At 49.7% G+C, this 20,339-nt stretch overlaps 1 protein-coding gene across 1 annotated transcript in view; it reads left to right on the forward strand.

The window, feature by feature from the left end:
• The window catches only part of LOC116956804 (beta-arrestin-1-like), a 48,924-nt gene extending 29,960 nt beyond the window's left edge, over positions 1-18,964 (forward strand). Inside the window, exons 6-10 of the mRNA XM_076054731.1 lie at positions 1,310-1,512; positions 7,322-7,381; positions 13,146-13,213; positions 16,999-17,126; positions 18,819-18,964. Of these exons, the coding sequence (XP_075910846.1) occupies positions 1,310-1,512; positions 7,322-7,381; positions 13,146-13,213; positions 16,999-17,126; positions 18,819-18,964 (605 nt within the window). The remainder of the gene's footprint in view (positions 1-1,309; positions 1,513-7,321; positions 7,382-13,145; positions 13,214-16,998; positions 17,127-18,818) is intronic.
• Positions 18,965-20,339: the final 1,375 nt, after the last annotated feature.

Genomic DNA, 20,339 nt, shown 5'->3' on the forward strand with positions numbered 1-20,339 from the left:
TTATTGTCGTGGTCATTGTCGTGGTTATTGTCGTGGTCATTGTCGTGGTCATTGTCGTGGTCATTGTCGTGGTCATTGTCGTGGTTATTGTCATGGTTATTGTCGTGGTTATTGTCGTGGTTATTGTCGTGGTCATTGTCGTGGTTATTGTCGTGGTCATTGTCGTGGTCATTGTCGTGGTTATTGTCGTGGTTATTGTCGTGGTTATTGTCGTGGTCATTGTCGTGGTTATTGTCGTGGTCATTGTTGTGGTTATTGTCATGGTTATTGTCGTGGTTATTGTCATGGTTATTGTCGTGGTCATTGTCGTGGTTATTGTCGTGGTCATTGTCGTGGTTATTGTCGTGGTTATTGTCGTGGTCATTGTCGTGGTCATTGTCGTGGTTATTGTCGTGGTCATTGTTGTGGTTATTGTCGTGGTTATTGTCGTGGTTATTGTCATGGTTATTGTCGTGGTCATTGTCGTGGTTATTGTCGTGGTCATTGTCGTGGTCATTGTCGTGGTTATTGTCGTGGTTATTGTTGTGGTCATTGTCGTGGTTATTGTCGTGGTCATTGTCGTGGTTATTGTCGTGGTTATTGTCGTGGTCATTGTTGTGGTTATTGTCGTGGTTATTGTTGTGGTCATTGTCGTGGTCATTGTCGTGGTTATTGTCGTGGTTATTGTTGTGGTTATTGTTGTGGTCATTGTTGTGGTTTTTGTCGTGGTCATTGTCGTGGTTATTGTCGTGGTCATTGTCGTGGTCATTGTCGTGGTTATTGTCGTGGTCATTGTCGTGGTTATTGTTGTGGTTATTGTTGTGGTCATTGTCGTGGTCATTGTCGTGGTTATTGTCGTGGTCATTGTCGTGGTTATTGTCGTGGTCATTGTTGTGGTTATTGTCGTGGTCATTGTCGTGGTTATTGTCGTGGTCATTGTCGTGGTTATTGTCGTGGTCGTTGTTGTGGTTATTGTCGTGGTCATTGTCGTGGTCATTGTCGTGGTTATTGTCGTGGTCATTGTCGTGGTTATTGTCGTGGTCATTGTTGTGGTTATTGTCGTGGTTATTGTTGTGGTTATTGTCGTGGTTATTGTCGTGGTCATTGTTGTGGTTATTTTTGTGGTTATTGTCGTGGTCATTGCCGTGGTCATTGTCGTGGCCATTGTCGTGGTCATTGTCGTGGTTATTGTCGTGGTCATTGTCGTGGCCATTGCCGCGGCCATTGCCGCGGCCATTGCCGCGGCCATTGCCGCGGCTGCCGTGTACGTGCCCCTGATCGCCGGCCATCGCCGTCGTGTCCGGCGGCTGTCGACCCGCGGCCGCCGCAGTGTACGTGTCCCTGACGTGCGCCTTCCGCTACGGCCGGGACGACTTCGAGGTGATCGGCATCCCGTTCCGGCGCGACATCCACGTGACCCACCGGCAGCTGTACCCACCATGCCAGGGGCCGCCGGCGACGGCCGCCGCCACGTCCCTGCAGGACCGCCTCCTGAACAAGCTGGGCGGCACGGCCTACCCCTTCAGCTTCAGCGTGAGTGGGGCCCCCCGGGGGGGTGCGACACCGCGGGCAGATATCGCGGTCGACCGCCGGAGGCAACTACCGTAGTGAGGCCCGCCACAGTGGACTTCGGTAGTGAACCACCACAGCGGACTTCCGTAGTGAACTTCCATAGTGAACTTCCGTAGTGAATTACCATAGTGGACTTCCATAGTGAACTACCACAGTGAACTTCCATAGTGAACTTCCATAGTGAACTTCCATAGTGAACTTCCGTAGTGAATTACCATAGTGGACTTCCATAGTGAACCACCACAGTGGACTTCCATAGTGAACCACCACAGCGGACTTCCATAGTGAACTTCCATAGTGAACTTCCGTAGTGAATTACCATAGTGGACTTCCATAGTGAACTTCCATAGTGAACTTCCATAGTGAACTACCACAGTGGACTTCCATAGTGAACTACCACAGTAGACTTCCATAGTGAGCTTCCATAGTGAACTTCCATAGTGAACTTCCATAGTGAACCATCACAGTGAACTTCCATAGTGAACTTCCACAATGAACTTCCATAGTGAACCACCACAGCGAACTTCCATAGTGAACTTCCATAGTGAACTTCCATAGCGAACTTCCATAGTGAACTTCCATAGTGAACTTCCATAGTGAACCACCACAGTGGACTTCCATAGTGAACTACCACAGTGGACTTCTATAGTGAACTACCACAGTGGACTTCCATAGTGAACTACCACAGTGGACTTCCATAGTGAACTACCACAGTAGAATTTCATAGTGAACTACCACAGTAGACTTCCATAGTGAACTTCCACAGTAGACTTCCATAGGGAACTACCACAGTAGACTTTCATAGTGAACTACCACAGTGGACTTTCATAGTGAACTACCACAGTAGACTTCCATAGTGAACTACCACAGTAGACTTCCATAATGAACTACCACAGTGGACTTCCATAGTGAACTACCACAGTGGACTTCCATAGTGAACTACCACAGTAGACTTCCATAGTGAACTACCACAGTAGAATTTCATAGTGAACTACCACGGTAGACTTCCATAGTGAACTTCCACAGTAGACTTCCATAGTGAACTACCACAGTAGACTTCCATAGTGAACTACCACAGTGGACTTCCATAGTGAACTACCACAGTAGACTTCCATATTGAACTTCCACAGTGGACTTCCATGGTGAACTACCACAGTAGACTTCCATAGTGAACTACCACAGTAGACTTCTATAGTGAACTACCACAGTAGACTTCCATAGTGAACTACCACAGCGGGCTTCCATAGTGAACTACCACAGTGGACTTCCATAGTGAACTTCCATAGTGAACTACCACAGTAGACTTCCATAGTGAACTACCAGAGTGGACTTACATAGTGAACTACCAAAGTAGACTTCCATAGTGAACTACCACAGCAGACTTCCATAGTGAACTACCACAGCAAGCTTCCATAGTGAACTACCACAGTGGACTTCCATAGTGAACTACCACAGTAGACTTCCATAGTGAACTACCACAGTAGACTTCCATGGTGAACTACCACAGTAGACTTCCATAGTGAACTACCACAGCAGACTTCCATAGTGAACTACAACAGTGGACTTCCATAGTGAACTACCACAGTAGACTTCCATGGTGAACTACCACAGTAGACTTCCATAGTGAACTACAACAGTGGACTTCCATAGTGAACTACCACAGTAGACTTCCATGGTGAACTACCACAGTAGACTTCCATAGTGAACTACCACAGTGGACTTCCATAGTGAACTACCACAGTGGACTTCCATAGTGAACTGCCACAGCGGACTTCCATAGTGAACTACCACAGTAGCCTTCCATAGTGAACTATCACAGTGGACTTCCATAGTGAACTACCACAGTGGACTTCCATAATGAACTACCACAGCAGACTTCCATGGTGAACTACCACAGTGGACTTCAATAGTGAACTACCACAGTAGACTTCCATAGTGAACTTCCACAGTGGACTTCCATGGTGAACTACCACAGTAGACTTCCATAGTGAACTACCAGAGTGGACTTCCATAGTGAACTACCACAGTGGACTTCCATAATGAACTACCACAGTGGACTTCAATAGTGAACTACCACAGTGGACTTCCATAGTGAACTTCCACAGTGGACTTCCATAGTGAACTACCACAGTAGACATCCATAGTGAACTACCACAGTGGACTTCCATAGTGAACTACCACAGTGGACTTCCATAGTGAACTACCACAGTGGACTTCCATAGTGAACTACCACAGTTGACTTCCATAGTGAACTACCACAGTGGACTTCAATAGTGAACTACCACAGTGGACTTCCATAGTGAACTTCCACAGTGGACTTCCATAGTGAACTACCACAGTAGACATCCATAGTGAACTACCACAGTGGACTTCCATAGTGAACTACCACAGTGGACTTCCATAGTGAACTACCACAGTGGACTTCCATAGTGAACTACCACAGTGGACTTCCATAGTGAACTACCACAGTTGACTTCCATAGTGAACTACCACAGTAGACTTCCATAGTGAACTACCACAGTGAACTTCCATAGTGAACTTCCACAGCGGACTTCCATGGTGAACTACCACAGTAGACTTCCATAGTGAACTACCATAGTGAACTTCCATAGTGAACTACCACAGTGGACTTCCATAGTGAACTACCACAGCAGACTTCCATAGTGAACTACCACGGTAGACTTCCATGGTGAACTACCACAGCAGACTTCCATAGTGAACTAAAACAGTGGACTTCCATGGTGAACTACCACAGTAGACTTCCATAGTGAACTACCACAGTGGACTTCCATAGTGAACTACACAGTAGACTTCCATAGTGAACTACCACAGTAGACTTCCATGGTGAACTACCACAGTGAACTTCCATAGTGAACTACCACAGTGGACTTCCATAGTGAACTACCACAGTAGACTTCCATAGTGAACTACACAGTAGACTTCCATAGTGAACTACCACAGTAGACTTCCATGGTGAACTACCACAGTGAACTTCCATAGTGAACTACCACAGTGGACTTCCATAGTGAACTACCACAGTAGACTTCCATAGTGAACTACCACAGTAGACTTCTATAGTGAACTACCACAGTAGACTTCCATAGTGAACTACCACAGTGGACTTCCATAGTGAACTACCACAGTAGACTTCCATAGTGAACTACCACAGTGGACTTCCATAGTGAACTACCACAGTAGACTTCCATAGTGAACTACCACAGTAGACTTCCATAGTGAACTACCACAGTGGACTTCCATAGTGAACTACCACAGTGAACTACCATAGTGAACTTCCACAGTAGACTTCCATAGTGAACTACCGCAGTGGACTTCCATAGTGAACTACCACAGTAGACTTCCATAGTGAACTACCACAGTGGACTTCCATTGTGAACTACCACAGTAGACTTCCATAGTGAACTACCACAGTGGACTTCCATAGTGAACTACCACAGTGGACTTCCATAGTGAACTACCACAGTGGACTTCCATAGTGAACTACCACAGTAGACTTCCATAGTGAACTACCACAGTGGACTTCCATAGTGAACTACCACAGTAGACTTCCATAGTGAACTACCACAGTGGACTTCCATAGTGAACTACCACAGTAGACTTCCATAGTGAACTACCACAGTAGACTTCCATAGTGAACTACCACAGTGGACTTCCATAGTGAACTACCACAGTGAACTACCATAGTGAACTTCCACAGTAGACTTCCATAGTGAACTACCGCAGTGGACTTCCATGGTGAACTACCACAGTGGACTTCCATAGTGAACTACCACAGTGGACTTCCATAGTGAACTACCACAGTGGACTTCCATAGTGAACTACCACAGTGGACTTCTATAGTGAACTATTACAGTGAACTTCCATGGTGAACTACCGCAGCAGACTTCCATGGTGAACTACCACAGTAGACTTCCATGGTGAACTACCACAGTGGACTTCCATAGTGAACTTCCACAGTAGACTTCCATAGTGAACTACCGCAGTGGACTTCCATGGTGAACTACCACAGTAGACTTCCATGGTGAACTACCACAGTGGACTTCCATAGTGAACTACCACAGGAGACTTCCATGGTGAACTACCACAGTTGACTTCCATGGTGAACTACCACAGTAGACTTCCATAGTGAACTACCACAGTGGACTTCCATAGTGAACTACCACAGGAGACTTCCATGGTGAACTACCACAGTGGACTTCCATAGTGAACTACCGCAGCAGACTTCCATGGTGAACTACCACAGTGGACTTCCATAGTGAACTACCACAGTGGACTTCCATAGTGAACTACCACAGGAGACTTCCATAGTGAACTACCGCAGCAGACTTCCATAGTGAACTACCACAGTGGACTTCCATAGTGAACTACCACAGTGGACTTCCATGGTGAACTACCATAGTAGACTTCCATGGTGAACTACCATAGTGAACTTCCACAGTAGACTTCCATAGTGAACTACCATAGTGAACTACCACAGTAGACTTCCATAGTGAACTACCATAGTGAACTACCACAGTAGACTTCCATAGTGAACTACCACAGTGAACTACCACAGCAGACTTCCATAGTGAACTACCACAGTAGACTTCCATAGTGAACTACCACAGTGGACTTCCATAGTGAACTACCACAGTAGACTTCCATAGTGAACTACCACAGTGGACTTCCATAGTGAACTACCACAGTAGACTTCCATAGTGAACTACCACAGTGGACTTCCATAGTGAACTACCACAGTAGACTTCCATAGTGAACTACCACAGTGGACTTACATAGTGAACTACCACAGTGAACTACCATAGTGAACTTCCACAGTAGACTTCCATAGTGAACTACCGCAGTGGACTTCCATGGTGAACTACCACAGTAGACTTCCATAGTGAACTACCACAGTGGACTTCCATAGTGAACTACCACAGTGGACTTCCATAGTGAACTACCACAGTGGACTTCCATGGTGAACTACCACAGTAGACTTCCATAGTGAACTACCACAGTGTACTTACATAGTGAACTACCACAGGAGACTTCCATAGTGAACTACCGCAGCAGACTTCCATAGTGAACTACCACAGTGGACTTCCATAGTGAACTACCACAGTGGACTTCCATAGTGAACTACCACAGTAGACTTCCATAGTGAACTACCACAGTGGACTTCCATAGTGAACTACCACAGTGGACTTCCATGGTGAACTACCACAGTAGACTTCCATAGTGAACTACCACAGTGGACTTCCATAGTGAACTACCACAGTGTACTTACATAGTGAACTACCACAGGAGACTTCCATAGTGAACTACCGCAGCAGACTTCCATAGTGAACTACTACAGTGGACTTCCATAGTGAACTACCACAGTGGACTTCCATAGTGAACTACCACAGTGGACTTCCATGGTGAACTACCACAGTAGACTTCCATAGTGAACTACCACAGTGTACTTACATAGTGAACTACCACAGGAGACTTCCATAGTGAACTACCGCAGCAGACTTCCATGGTGAACTACCGCAGCAGACTTCCATGGTGAACTACCACAGTAGACTTCCATAGTGAACTACCACAGCAGACGTCCATAGTGAACTACCACAGTGGACTTCCATAGTGAACTACCACAGTGGACTTCCATAGTGAACTACCATACCACATAGATCCCGCACTTTCCCTTACAGCCCTCGAGGCTACCTGGGGCACCTTTGTCTTTGTGTCCCTCCCCCACCGCCTTTGTCTTCCCTCCCCCCCCCCACAGATGCCCCAGAACTTGCCCTGCTCAGTCACCATGCAGCCGGCTCCCAGCGACAAGGACAAGGCGAGTGGGTGCCCTGCTCACTCCACTGCTGGATGGGGAGAGAGGGGGAGGGGTGGAGGAGGGGGGTAGGGGAGTAGAGGTGGGTGGGGGGGGGTAGAGAAGGGGGGAGGTGTGGACGAGGAGTGGAGGAGGAGGGGGGGGAGTAGAAAAGGGGGAGGAGTGAAGGAGGGGGAGTGGAGGAGGGGGAGGGGTGGAGGAGGAGTGAAGGAGGGGGGGGAATGGAGGAGGGGGGTGGGTGGAGGGGGAGGGGTGGAGGGGGAGTGGAGGAGGGGGAGTGGGTTGGGGGAGGGGTGGAGGAGGAGGGGGGGAGTAGAGAAGGGGGGAGGGGTGGAGGAGGAGGGGGAGGGAGTGGGGAGTGGAGGAGGAGGGGGTTAGGGGGGTAGAGAAGGGGGGAGGGTGGAGAAGGAGGGGGCGGGTGGAGGAGGAGTGGAGGAGGGGGAGGGGTGGAGTACGGGGGGGGGAGAAAGGGGCGGGGTAGCTGAGGGGGCGTGGGGGGGAGGGGTTTGGGGAGCCACTCGGGTCACCTGGGGCTGTCTGCCAGCGATCTTCCCAGCTCAGTGTCACACTCCTGTACACACACATACACATACACGTGTGTGTATGTGTGTGTATGTGTGTGTGTGTGTATGTGAGTGTATGTGTGTATGTGAATGTGTGTGTGTATGTGTGTGTATGTGTGTGTATGTGTGTGTGTGTGTCTGTGTGTGTATGTGTGTATACCCAGGCAGGTGCTTAGTTTTGGTGGGGCTGATGGTAAGGCCCCACCTCTTAGTGGCACGCTCCAGTCTCAGCAGCAGCGTCTCCAACTCCTCCTCTGACTGAGCAGCTATTACCAAGTCATCAGCATACATAACGTGGTTGAGCAATAGGGAGCGATCCCTTGACCGCACCCGGGCATCGATTAGCCTCCCATTATATCTGTACCATATGGAGATTCCCCCGGTACAGCTATTGAAGGCTTCACGAACTACGTGGTCAAAATAGATGTTAAATAATGTGGGAGCCAGAGGACATCCCTGTCGCACCCCAAGGTGTACAGGGCATGGCTCTGACTCCCGGCCACGTAGTTTTACCCGGGCCCGCTCACCATCATGAAGGTCCTTAATGATCGTGAGCAGAGGGTCAGGTACTCCAAAAGCACGAAGAACGACCCAGAGCCCAGGCCTACTGATGGTATCATAGGCCTTGACCAGGTCAATAAAGCAGAGATGTAGGTCTTGTTGGAATTCCCTACACCTCTGCTGTAGCAGACGGACAGAAAATATGGCATCTGTGCAGGACCGCCCTTTCCTGAAACCGCATTGGGGCTCCGCAAGCCTCTCCTCAGCGTGCCTGGCAAGGCGATGCTGAATAATCCTTGCCAGGACCTTTCCCGGCACACTGAGGAGTGAGATGCCCCTGTAGTTGTTACAGTCTGTGCGGTCCCCCTTCTTAAAAAGGGGGACCACCAGGGCATCCTTCCAATCCTGCGGAACCTGTCCAGTGGTCCAGACTGTTGTTATGATGTCATATAGGGCAGTCTGAAGCACAAACGCCACCCTCCCTCAGCATTTCGCTTGGGAGATCATCTCTGCCCGCTGCCTTTCCTGGTCTCAGACTCCGGATCGCCTTCAATACTTCCTCAGCAGATGGCACCTCAGCCAGCCACTCACAGGGGGTGACTTCATCCAATATTTGAGGCACCGCAGCCTCAGCAGGGTCATCCTCACTTTGTGCCACGGTGTTTTCCTGGCTGAGGGATTTTCCCTCCCCCAGGACCTCACAGAAATGCTCAGCAAATCTGCGAACCTGTTCCTGGGGGTCGGAAATTGGATCACCGTTTTTTCCCCTAATGATGGTAATAGGTGTGGCGCTGCAGGTTACTTTTTTGATGGAGTTAAATAGAGATTTGTGATCACGGGCCACTGAGGCAGACTCCATCTCCTCAGCAACCCGCGACCACCACCCATCCTTGCAGCGCCTCACGGCTCTCCGAACCTCCGAGCGAAGGCTGCGGTAAGCCTCCTCATTCTCTGACGTGGGATTCTGTAGCCGATGACAGTGGGCCTGTCGCTTTTTCTCAACCATCCTGAACAACTCCTCTGTCATCCAGGGTGTCTGGGGAGGTCTGGACCGCGTACCCAAAGCAGCCATTGCTGCTGCATGAGTCACAGTCCTAAACCTCGCCCATTTAACCTCGACATCAGGAGGAGTCGGGGACGATGCCAATCCCAGCCGCAAGCGATGATGAAATTCTCGCTTGCAACTTTCATCAGATAACTGAGACCAGGCCACTTTAGGCTGGAATGGGGTCCTGGGTGTACACCCACCACCGGAGTGGAAGAATGGCAGGCGCATCTTACAGATGACTAGTCGATGGTCAGAGGGCAGATCAGCTCCACGGTAGGTCCTGGTGTCAAGGACATGGGCTCGCATTCGCTGGTCCGTCACTATGTAGTCCAGCAGATGTTCTTGCTTGGACCCGGCATGCATCCATGATGTTGTGTGGATGCGCCGATGCCGGAACAGCGTGTTGGTAATTACAAGCCCATGGGCTGCACAAAAATCTAGCAGCCTCCTACCGTTGTTATTGAGCTGATCTGGCCCATGCCCTCCAATCACTCCAGACCAGGTGCCAGTATCATGACCAACTCGGGCATTGAAGTCACCCAACATGATGACTCTATCCCGAGGGGCCACTTTAGCCAGCACCTGTGACAGGAGGTCATAGAAGGCATCTGACTCATCGGCTTTGCCTGCATCCCTCCACGGATGTTCATCTTCGGTGGGGGCATAAGTAACCACCATTCCTCGCCTCCGGTTGATGGGAAGGCGAGCCCAAAGTAGCCTGGGGCTTACAGCTTCCCACACCTCACCGCCACGCTCCCACGCCCCCTTCATTCTTTTGTTCAAAAGAAGACCCACACCCTGTTGTTTGGCAGTCTGCTTCCCCGAGTAGAGGACTGTCCACCCCTCATGGTGGCAGGAGCCAGAGCCGGTCCACCGGACCTCCTGAATGCCGCATAGATCCAGGCGGTACCGGTCCAGCTCCCGACAGAGGAGTGGCAGCCTCTCCTCTGCAGTGAGCGTTCGAACATTCCACGTGGCCACCCGTAGTGGCTTTTCGTTGTTTCTGGAGTAGCCCCGAGGGTAGGTATTCAATCTCCTGGCTCCGCCAATTGGGGTTTGGCCAGGAGACGTCATAGACGCCTGGCCCCCCGGGGCCTCCGGCACAAGCTTAGTTGTTACATATTTCAGTTTAATTCGTGGTTTCGTGGTAATTAATTGAAGGTGGAGGGGTTACCAGCCCCTCGCACCCGTCCAGAGCCCCCGTTTAGCCCCTGTGGTGGACACATATGCCATGAGGGGAGGAGCCAATCAAAATTGGATCTCCCCCCACAGCGCTGTCCACGACAGAGTTGCCCGTCCGGCACCGCGAGGAGGTAGGGGGTTGTTTTGCCGGAGGCAGTCGCCCTCCAACAACAACGGAGGGCGGAGGAGCGATGCTCACAACAGCGAGCGGAGCGCCGGGTGGCTAAAGCACAGCAGGTTGGCACAGTAGGGGGCACAGGTGGTGCATCAGCCAGTCATCTCAGTCATCTCAGTCAGTCGACCCGTGGCACCTGGGTCTGCCCCGTGACCACCTGCCAGCGGGCGTTCGACACTTCACGTGGCCTCAGGGTGCACATAGCCTGGCACAAGCGTCGTGGTGACGTCACCGCCACTTAGTGGCGAATGGCGGTTGTTGTATGTGTGTATGTGTGTGTATGTGTGTGTGTATGTGTGTGTGTATGTGTGTGTGTATGTGTGTGTGTGTGAGTGTGTGTATGTGTGTGTGAGTGTGTGTATGTGTGTATGTGTGTGTATGTGTGTGTGTATGTGTGTGTGTGTGTATGTGTGTGTGTATGTGTGTGAGTGTGTGTGTATGTGTGTATGTGTTTCCCATACCTGGGCAGTGTGCTTATGACTGGCTCCAGTTTAACAGCAGAGGTCTCACTCCGAATCAGTCGAGTGGCAATATCTTTTCATCGGTTGCGTAACGCTGTGTGGAAGCTACCTGGTCTGTCGCTCCGCACTAAGCTTCAGGCCTTCTCGGCCACGGTCATTCCCTCCCTTCTCTACGCTTGCGAAACGTGGACCCCCCTAATGGAACATCTTCGCCGGTTGGAAACATTTAGGCTGGCCTGCCTACGATCCATCCTGGGTTTAACCAGACTGGATTGTGTGAGGAGCTCACAAATCCTTGAAAGATCTGGGCAGGGTCCCATCGGTGAGCTCCTCCGGCGGGCAAGGCTGCGATGGCTGGGTCATGTAGCCCGCATGCCCAGCCACCGCATGCTGAAACAGCTTTTGTTCGGCCGGATCGAGGGGGCTAAACGGGCGCGGCACGGGCTAGAGAAGAGATGGAGTGATGTGGTTCAGGAGGACGTGGAGCTGAGTGGACTTGCCGATGACTGGTACCAGCGGTGTCAAGATCGGCCTCTGTGGAGGAGGCTCGTGAAGGACGCTACTGGGCAGTTGGAGGCAGTCGCCCTCCAACAACAACGGAGGGCGGAGGAGCGACGCTCACAACAACGAGCAGAGCGCCGGGTGGCTAAAGCCCAGCAGGTTGGCACAGTAGGGGGCACAGGTGGTGCATCAGCCAGTCATCTAAGTCAGTCGACCCGTGGCACCTGGGTCTGCCCCGTGACCTCCTGCCAGCGGGCGTTCGACACTTCACGTGGTAGCCTCAAGGTGCACATGGCCTGGCACGAGCGTCGTGGTGACGTCACCGCCACTTAGTGGCGAATGGCGGTTGTTATTGTATGTGTGTGTGTATGTGTGTGTATGTGTGTGTATGTATGTGTGTGTATGTATGTGTATATGTGTGTGTGTATGTATGTGTGTATGTGTGTGTATGTATGTGTTTGCGTGTGTGTGTTTGCTCGTGTGTGTGTTTGCCTGTGTGTGTGTGTTTATGTGTGTGTTTGCGTGTGTTTGTATGTGTATGTATGTGTGTGTATGTGTGTGTATTTGTGTATGTGTGTATGTGTGTGTATATGTGTGTGTATGTGTGTATGTGTGTGTGTATGTGTATGTATGTGTGTGTATGTGTATATGTGTGTGTGAGTAGGGGAGAGCGGTGGGTGTAGTGGTTAGCGCTACGCTGCACCACGAACCTGGCGACCCGGCTTCGATTCCCGCTCACGGCAAACACCGGTGACGATTATCTGAACCGTTCCTGGGCCTTCCCTAGGTCGACTCAGCCTCAAACGAGTAGCTGGTGTAACGGTAGGGAGACAAAGGCGGCCGGGCGTGGTGCTGGTAGCCACCCAACCCCCTCGTGTGCCACAGTGCCGGTAGCCTTCACAGGTGCTGCTCGCTAACAGCACTTGCCCCTACAGCCTGTTAGAGGCTACACGGGGGACCTTTGTCTGTCTACCTTCACAGGTGCTGCTGCTACTCGCTACTCACAGCACTTGCCCCTACAGCCTGTTAGAGGCTACACGGGGGACCTTTGTCTGTGTCTACCTTCACAGGTGCTGCTACTCGCTACTAACAGCACTTGCCCCTACAGCCTGTTAGAGGCTACACGGGGGACCTTTGTCTGTGTCTACCTTCACAGGTGCTGCTGCTACTCACAGCACTTGCCCCTACAGCCTGTTAGAGGCTACACGGGGGACCTTTGTCTTTGCAGCTGCGAGTCTGTGTCAGCTGCTACTGGCTAACAGCACTTGCCCCTCAATTAGCATTGAAGGCTACCTGGGGGGGGGTACCCTTTGTGCTTTATCTTTGGCTGCTGCAGTCCTGCGGAGTGGACTTCGAGGTGAAGGCGTTCTGCTGCGAGAAACTGGACGAAGACATCAAGAAGAAGTGAGTGGGGGGGGTGGAGAGACAAAGGCGGCCGAGCGCGGCGGTTGTGGTGGTGATGGTGGTGGTGGTCCTAGACACCCACATCACCGCACCGCCATAGCTGTTAACCACTCATCTTCTTACAGATCGATTCAGACACTTGTTGGTCAACCCCGTGGTGCCCGTCATGGATCTCAACAATGTTCATCCTTAACTAAGTCCCCATCACAAGGGAGACACACAAACAGACATTGGAGTCTACGGGGAGGATTTAACATTGGAGTCTATGGGGAGGATTTAACATTGGAGTCTATGGGGAGGCTTTAACATTGGAGTCTACGGGGAGGATTTAACATTGGAGTCTACGGGGAGGATTTAACATTGGAGTCTACGAGGAGGATTTAACATTGGAGTCTATGGGGAGAATTTAACATTGGAGTCTACGGGGAGGATTTAACATTGGAGTCTACGGGGAGAATTTAACATTGGAGTCTACGGGAGACTTTAACATTGGAGTCTACGGGGAGACTTTAACATTGGAGTCTATGGGGAGAATTTAACATTGGAGTCTACGGGGAGAATTTAACACCGGAGTCTATGGGGAGACTTTAACATTGGAGTCTACGGGGAGGATTTAACATTGGAGTCTATGGGGAGAATTTAACATTGGAGTCTATGAGGAGAATTTAACATTGGGGTCTATGGGGATAATTTAACATTGGAGTCTATGAGAGACTTTAACATTGGAGTCTACGGGGAGACTTTAACATTGGAGTCTATGAGAGACTTTAACATTGGAGTCTATGGGGATAATTTAACATTGGAGTCTATGAGTGACTTTAACATTGGAGTCTATGGGGAGAATTTAACATTGGAGTCCATGGGGGAGACTTTAACATTGGAGTCTATGGGAGGCTTTAACATTGGAGTCTATGGGCAGAATTTAACATTGGAGTCTATGGGGAGAATTTAACATTGGAGTCTATGGGGAGGATTTAACATTGGAGTCTATGAGAGACTTTAACATTGGAGTGTATGGGGATAATTTAACATTCGAGTCTATGGGGAGAATTTAACATTGGAGTCTATGGGGAGGATTTAACATTGGAGTCTATGGGGAGGCTTTAACATTGGAGTCTATGAGAGACTTTAACATTGGAGTGTATGGGGATAATTTAACATTCGAGTCTATGGGGAGAATTTAACATTGGGGTCTATGGGGAGGATTTAACATTGGAGTCTATGAGAGACTTTAACATTGGAGTCTATGGGGATAATTTAACATTGGAGTCCATGGGGAGACTTTAACATTGGAGTCTATGGGAGGCTTTAACATTGGAGTCTATGGGGAGAATTTAACATTGGAGTCTATGGGGAGAATTTAACATTGGAGTCTATGGGGAGGATTTAACATTGGAGTCTATGGGGAGGCTTTAACATTGGAGTCTATGGGGAGGATTTAACATTGGAGTCTTTGGGGGAGGATTTAACATTGGAGTCTATGGGGATAATTTAACATTGGAGTCTACGGGGAGACTTTAACATTGGAGTCTATGGGGAGAATTTAACATTGGAGTCTATAGGAGAATTTAACATTGGAGTCTATGGGGATAATTTAACATTGGAGTCTATGAGAGACTTTAACATTGGAGTCTATGGGGATAATTTAACATTGCAGTCCATGGGGAAACTTTAACATTGGAGTCTATGGGAGGCTTTAACATTGGAATCTATGGGGAGAATTTAACATTGGAGTCTATGGGGAGAATTTAACATTGGAGTCTACGGGGAGGATTTAACATTGGAGTCTATGGGAAGACTTTAACATTGGAGTCTATGGGGAGAATTTAACATTCGAGTCTATGGGGAGGCTTAAATATTGGAGTCTACGGGGAGAATTTAACATTGGAGCCTACGGGGAGGAATTAACATCGGAGTCTATGGGGAGGATTTAACTTTGAAGTCTACGGGGAGAATTTAACATTGGAGTCTATGGGGAGGATTTAACATTGGAGTCCATGGGGAGACTTTAACATTGGAGTCTATGGGAGGCTTTAACATTGGAGTCTATGGGGAGAATTTAACATTGGAGTCTATGGAGAGAATTTAACATTGGAGTCTACGGGGAGGATTTAACATGGAGTCTATGGGAAAACTTTAACATTGGAGTCTATGGGGATAATTTAACATTGGAGTCCATGGGGAGACTTTAACATTGGAGTCTATGATAACTTTAACATTGGAGTCTATGGGAGACATTAACATTGGAGTCTACGGGGAGAATTTAACATTGGAGTCTATGTAGAGAATTAAACATTGGAGTCTATGGGGAGGATTTAACAATGGAGTCTATGGGGAGAATTTAACATTGGAGTCTATGGGGAGGCTTTAACATTGGAGTCTATGATAACTTTAACATTGGAGTCTATGGGAGACTTTAACATTGGAGTCTACGGGAAGAATTTAACATTGGATTCTATGGGGAGAATTTAACATTGGAGTCTATGGGGAGAATTTAACATTGGAGTCTATGGGGAGACTTTAACATTGGAGTCTATGGGGAGACTTTAACATTGGAGTCTATGGGGAGAATTTAACATTGGAGTCTATGGGGAGACATTAACATTGGAGTCTACAGGGAGGATTTAACATTGGAGTCTATGGGAGACTTTAACATTGGAGTCTATGGGGAGACTTTAACATTGGAGTCTATGGGAAGACTTTAACATTGGAGTCTATGGGGAGAATTTTACATTGGAGTCTATGGGGAGAATTTAACATTGGAGTCTTTGGGGAGAATTTAAAATTGGAGTCTATGGGGAGACTTTACCATTGGAGCCTATGGGGAGAATTTAACATTGGAGTCTATAGGAGAATTTAACATTGGAGTCTATGCGGATAATTTAACATTGGAGTCTATGGGAGACTTTAACATTGGAGTCTATGGGGAGAATTTAACATTGGAGTCTACGGGGAGAATTCAACATTGGAGTATATGGGGAGAATTTAACATTGGAGTCTATGGGGAGACTTTAACATTGGAGTCTATGGGGAGAATTTAACATTGGAGTCTATGGGGAGAATTAAACATTGGAGGCACCTAGCACAAATCAAACAGGAGAATTTAGCATTGAAATGACTAGGCGATTTGTACTAGGTGCCTCTGTGAATGTATATGCTCTGACTTTAACATAGCTATTTCTGCGACCAGTTACAAGCTAATCACTCAGCTATTTCAATGCTAAATTCTATGCTAATTCCTTTGTCAAGGGGTGCCTCTGCGGATGTGTTTGCTTTAACTTTAACATAGCCATTTCTGGGACCAGTCACAAGCTAATCACTCAGTTATTTCAATGCTAAATTCTATGCTAATTCCTTTGTTAAGGCGCTTTGTTTCTTCTCACACAGCTTAAAGGTCGTGATCTAAACGTGGCTTTTTCACTCCAGCGCTGTCCTCCAGACAGTCTCGTCCCTTCACCTGATGAAGGCCGCTTGTGTTGTGGCCGAAACGTCGTGAGAATATTATTGAGTTATTTTATTTTATCAATTTATTATTTTATTCTCATTCTACGTGGTGACTTTACCGAAAGAACCAAAGAAGATGAATCCTTGCAGTCACGAAACCTTTAAATCGATGATGATGATAATGCTGCTGATGATGATGTTGATGATGATGTTGATGATGTTGATGATGTTGATGTTAATGATGATGATGATGTTGATGATGTTGATGATGATGATGATGTTGATGATGTTCGTGATGATGTTGATGATGTTGATGATATTGATGATGGTGCCGTGTGGAGACACTCGGTGAGTCTGCTGATCAGGAAGGTTCAGTTCGCGCCGGAGAAGCCCGGGATCAGTCCGTCCGGGATCGCCACCGTGGACTCGGACTCACCCGTCACGCTAGACGCCTCCCCTGGACAAGGAGGTGACCCCCTCACTTACTCACCTACTCACTCACCTACACACTCACCTACTCACCTACACACACACCACAACACCCACTACTCACCATCACTCACCACCTACTACACTCACCTACTCACCTACACACTCACCTACTCACTCACCTACACACTCACCTACACACTCACCTACACTCCTACACACCTACACACTCAGACTACTCACTCACCTACACCACCACCACCTACTCACCTACACACACACCTACACACTCACCTACACACTCCCACCTCACCTACTCACTCACCTACTCACTCACCTACTCACCTACACACTCACCTACTCACTCACCTACACACACACCTACACACTCACCTACTCACCTACACACGCACCTACTCACTCACCTACATACTCACCTACTCACCTACACACTCACCTACACACTCACCTACTCAAAGACCTACTCACCTACACACTCACCTACTCACCTACACACTCACCTACTCACTCACCTACACACTCACCTACTCACCTACTCACTCACCTACTCACTCACCTACACACTCACTACACACTTACCCACTCACTCACCTACACACTCACCTACACACTCACCTACTCACTCACCTACTCACCTACACACTCACCTACTCACTCACCTACACACTCACCTACACACTCACCTACGCACTCACCTACTCACCTACACACTCACCTACTCACTCACCTACATACTCACCTACTCACCTACACACTCACCTACACACTCACCTACTCAAAGACCTACTCACCTCCACACTCACCTACTCACCTACACACTCACCTACTCACTCACCTACACACTAACCTACTCACAGACCTACTCACCTACACACTCACCTACTCACCTACACACTCACCTACTCACCTACACACTCACCTACTCACTCACTCACTCACCTACTCACCTACACACTCAACTACTCACCTACACACTCACCTACACACTCACCTACTCACAGACCTACTCACCTACTCACCTACACACTCACCTCACCTACACACTCACCTACTCACCTACACACTCACCTACTCACCTACACACTCACCTACTCACCTACACACTCACCTACCCACCTATAGCACCACCTACTCACTCACCTACCTAGACACTCACCTACTCACTCACCTACTCACCTACTCACTCACTCACCTATACACCCACTTACACACTCACCTACTCACTCACCTACTCACTCACCTATACACTCACCTACACACTCACCTGCTCAACTACACACTCACCTACTCACTCACCTACACACTCACCTACACACTTACCTACTCACTCACCTACTCACTCACCTACACACTCACCTACACACTCACCTACTCACCTACGCACTCACCTACACACTCACATACTCACCTACACACTCACCTACTCACCTACACACTCACCTACTCACTCACCTACAGACTCACCTACTCACTCACCTACACACTCACCTACCCACTTACCTACTCACTCACCTACTCACTCACCTACTCACCTACACACTCACCTACACACTCACCTTCACACTCACCTACTCACTCACTCACCTACTCACTCACCTATAGACTCACCTACCCCCTCACATCTCGTTGTCCCCCCCTGTTTGTCCATCCCTGGTTGTCCACCCCTGGTTGTCCACCCCTGGTTGTCCACCCCTGGTTGTCCACGACCCAGGTGTACTACCACGGCCAGCCGATCAAAGTGAGCGTGGCCATCCAGAACGGCTCCAGCAAGCACGTGAAGAAGATCCGACTCACTGGTGGGTGGGGGGGAGAGGGTGGGTGGGTGGGTGGGGGTGGGTGGCGTGGGTGGGTGGGTAGGGGTGAGAGGTGGGTGGGGGTGGGTGGGGGGAGAGGGTGGGTGGGGGTGGGTGGGGGTGGTGGGGTGGGTGGGGGTGAGAGGGTGGGTGGGGGTGGGTGGGGGTGGGTGGGGGTGGTTGGGGTGAGTGGGTGGGTAGGGGTGAGAGGGTGGGTTGGGGGTGGGTGGGGGGGAGAAGGGGTGGGTAGGGGTGGGTAGGGGTGGGTGGGGGTGAGATGGTGGGTGGGGGTGGGTGGGGGTGAGATGGTGGGTAGGTGAGTAAGTGGGTGGGTGAGTGAGTGGGTAGGTGAGTGAGTGGTGAGTGAGTGAGTGGGTGGTGAGTGGTGAGAGAGTGGTGAGTGGGTGAGTGAGTGAGTGTGTGGTGAGTGAGTGGTGGGTGAGTGAGTGGGTGAGTGAGTGTTGAGTGAGTGAGTGGTGAGTGAGCGAGTGGGTGAGGAGTGAGTGGAGTGGGTGATGAGTGAGTGGTGGAGTGGTGGGTGAGTGAGTGGTGAGTGAGTGTTGAGTGAGTGGTGAGTGAGCGAGTGGGTGAGTGAGTGGGTGAGTGAGTGGTGAGTGAGTGATGAGTGGTGAGTGAGTGAGTGAGTGGTGAGTGAGTGGTGAGTGGTGAGTGTCTGGTGAGGTGAGTGAGTGGTGAGTGAGTGGTGAGTGAGTGAGGGGTGAGTGAGTGGTGAGTGAGTGAGTGGTGAGTGAGTAGTGAGTGAGTGAGTGTGTGGTGAGTGAGTGGTGAGTGAGTGAGTGCTGAGTGAGTGGTGAGTGAGTGAGTAGTGAGTGGTGAGTGAGTGAGTGTCTGGTGAGTAAGTGAGTGAGTGGTGAGTGGTGAGTGGGTGAGTGGTGAGTGGTGAGTGAGTGGTGAATGAGTGGTGGAGTGAGTGAGTGAGTGGTGAGTGAGTGGTGAGTGGGTGAGTGAATGGGTGAGTGGGTGAGGGGGTGAGTGAGTGGTGTGATTGAGTGGGTGAGCGAGTGAGTGGGTGGGCGGGTGGTGAGTGGTGAGTGAGTGGGTGAGTGGTGATGAGTGGGTGAGCGAGTGAGTGAGTGGTGGGTGAGTGGGGTGAGTGAGTGGTGAGTGAGCGAGTGGGTGAGTGAGTGAGTGGTGAGTGAGTGAGTGGGTGAGTGGTGAGTGAGTGGTGAGTGAGTGGTGAGTGAGTGAGTGGTAAGAGAGTGAGTGGGTGAGTGAGTGAGTGAGTGGGTGAGTGGGTGAGTGAGTGGGTGATTGAGTGGGTGAGCGAGTCAGTGGGTGGGTGAGTGGTGAGTGAGTGAGTGGTGAGTGAGTGGGTGAGTGGTGAGTGAGTGGTGAGTGAGTGGTGAGTGGGTGAGTGAGTGGTGAGTGGGCGAGTAAGTGAGTGGTGAGTGAGTGGTGAGTGGGTGAGTGAGTGAGTG

The sequence above is a fragment of the Petromyzon marinus genome, chromosome 67 (genome assembly GCF_048934315.1).
Source record: "Petromyzon marinus isolate PM22_M1 ecotype Great Lakes invasive population chromosome 67, UKy_Petmar_22M1.pri1.0, whole genome shotgun sequence".
NCBI classification, from domain to species: domain Eukaryota; kingdom Metazoa; phylum Chordata; class Hyperoartia; order Petromyzontiformes; family Petromyzontidae; genus Petromyzon; species Petromyzon marinus.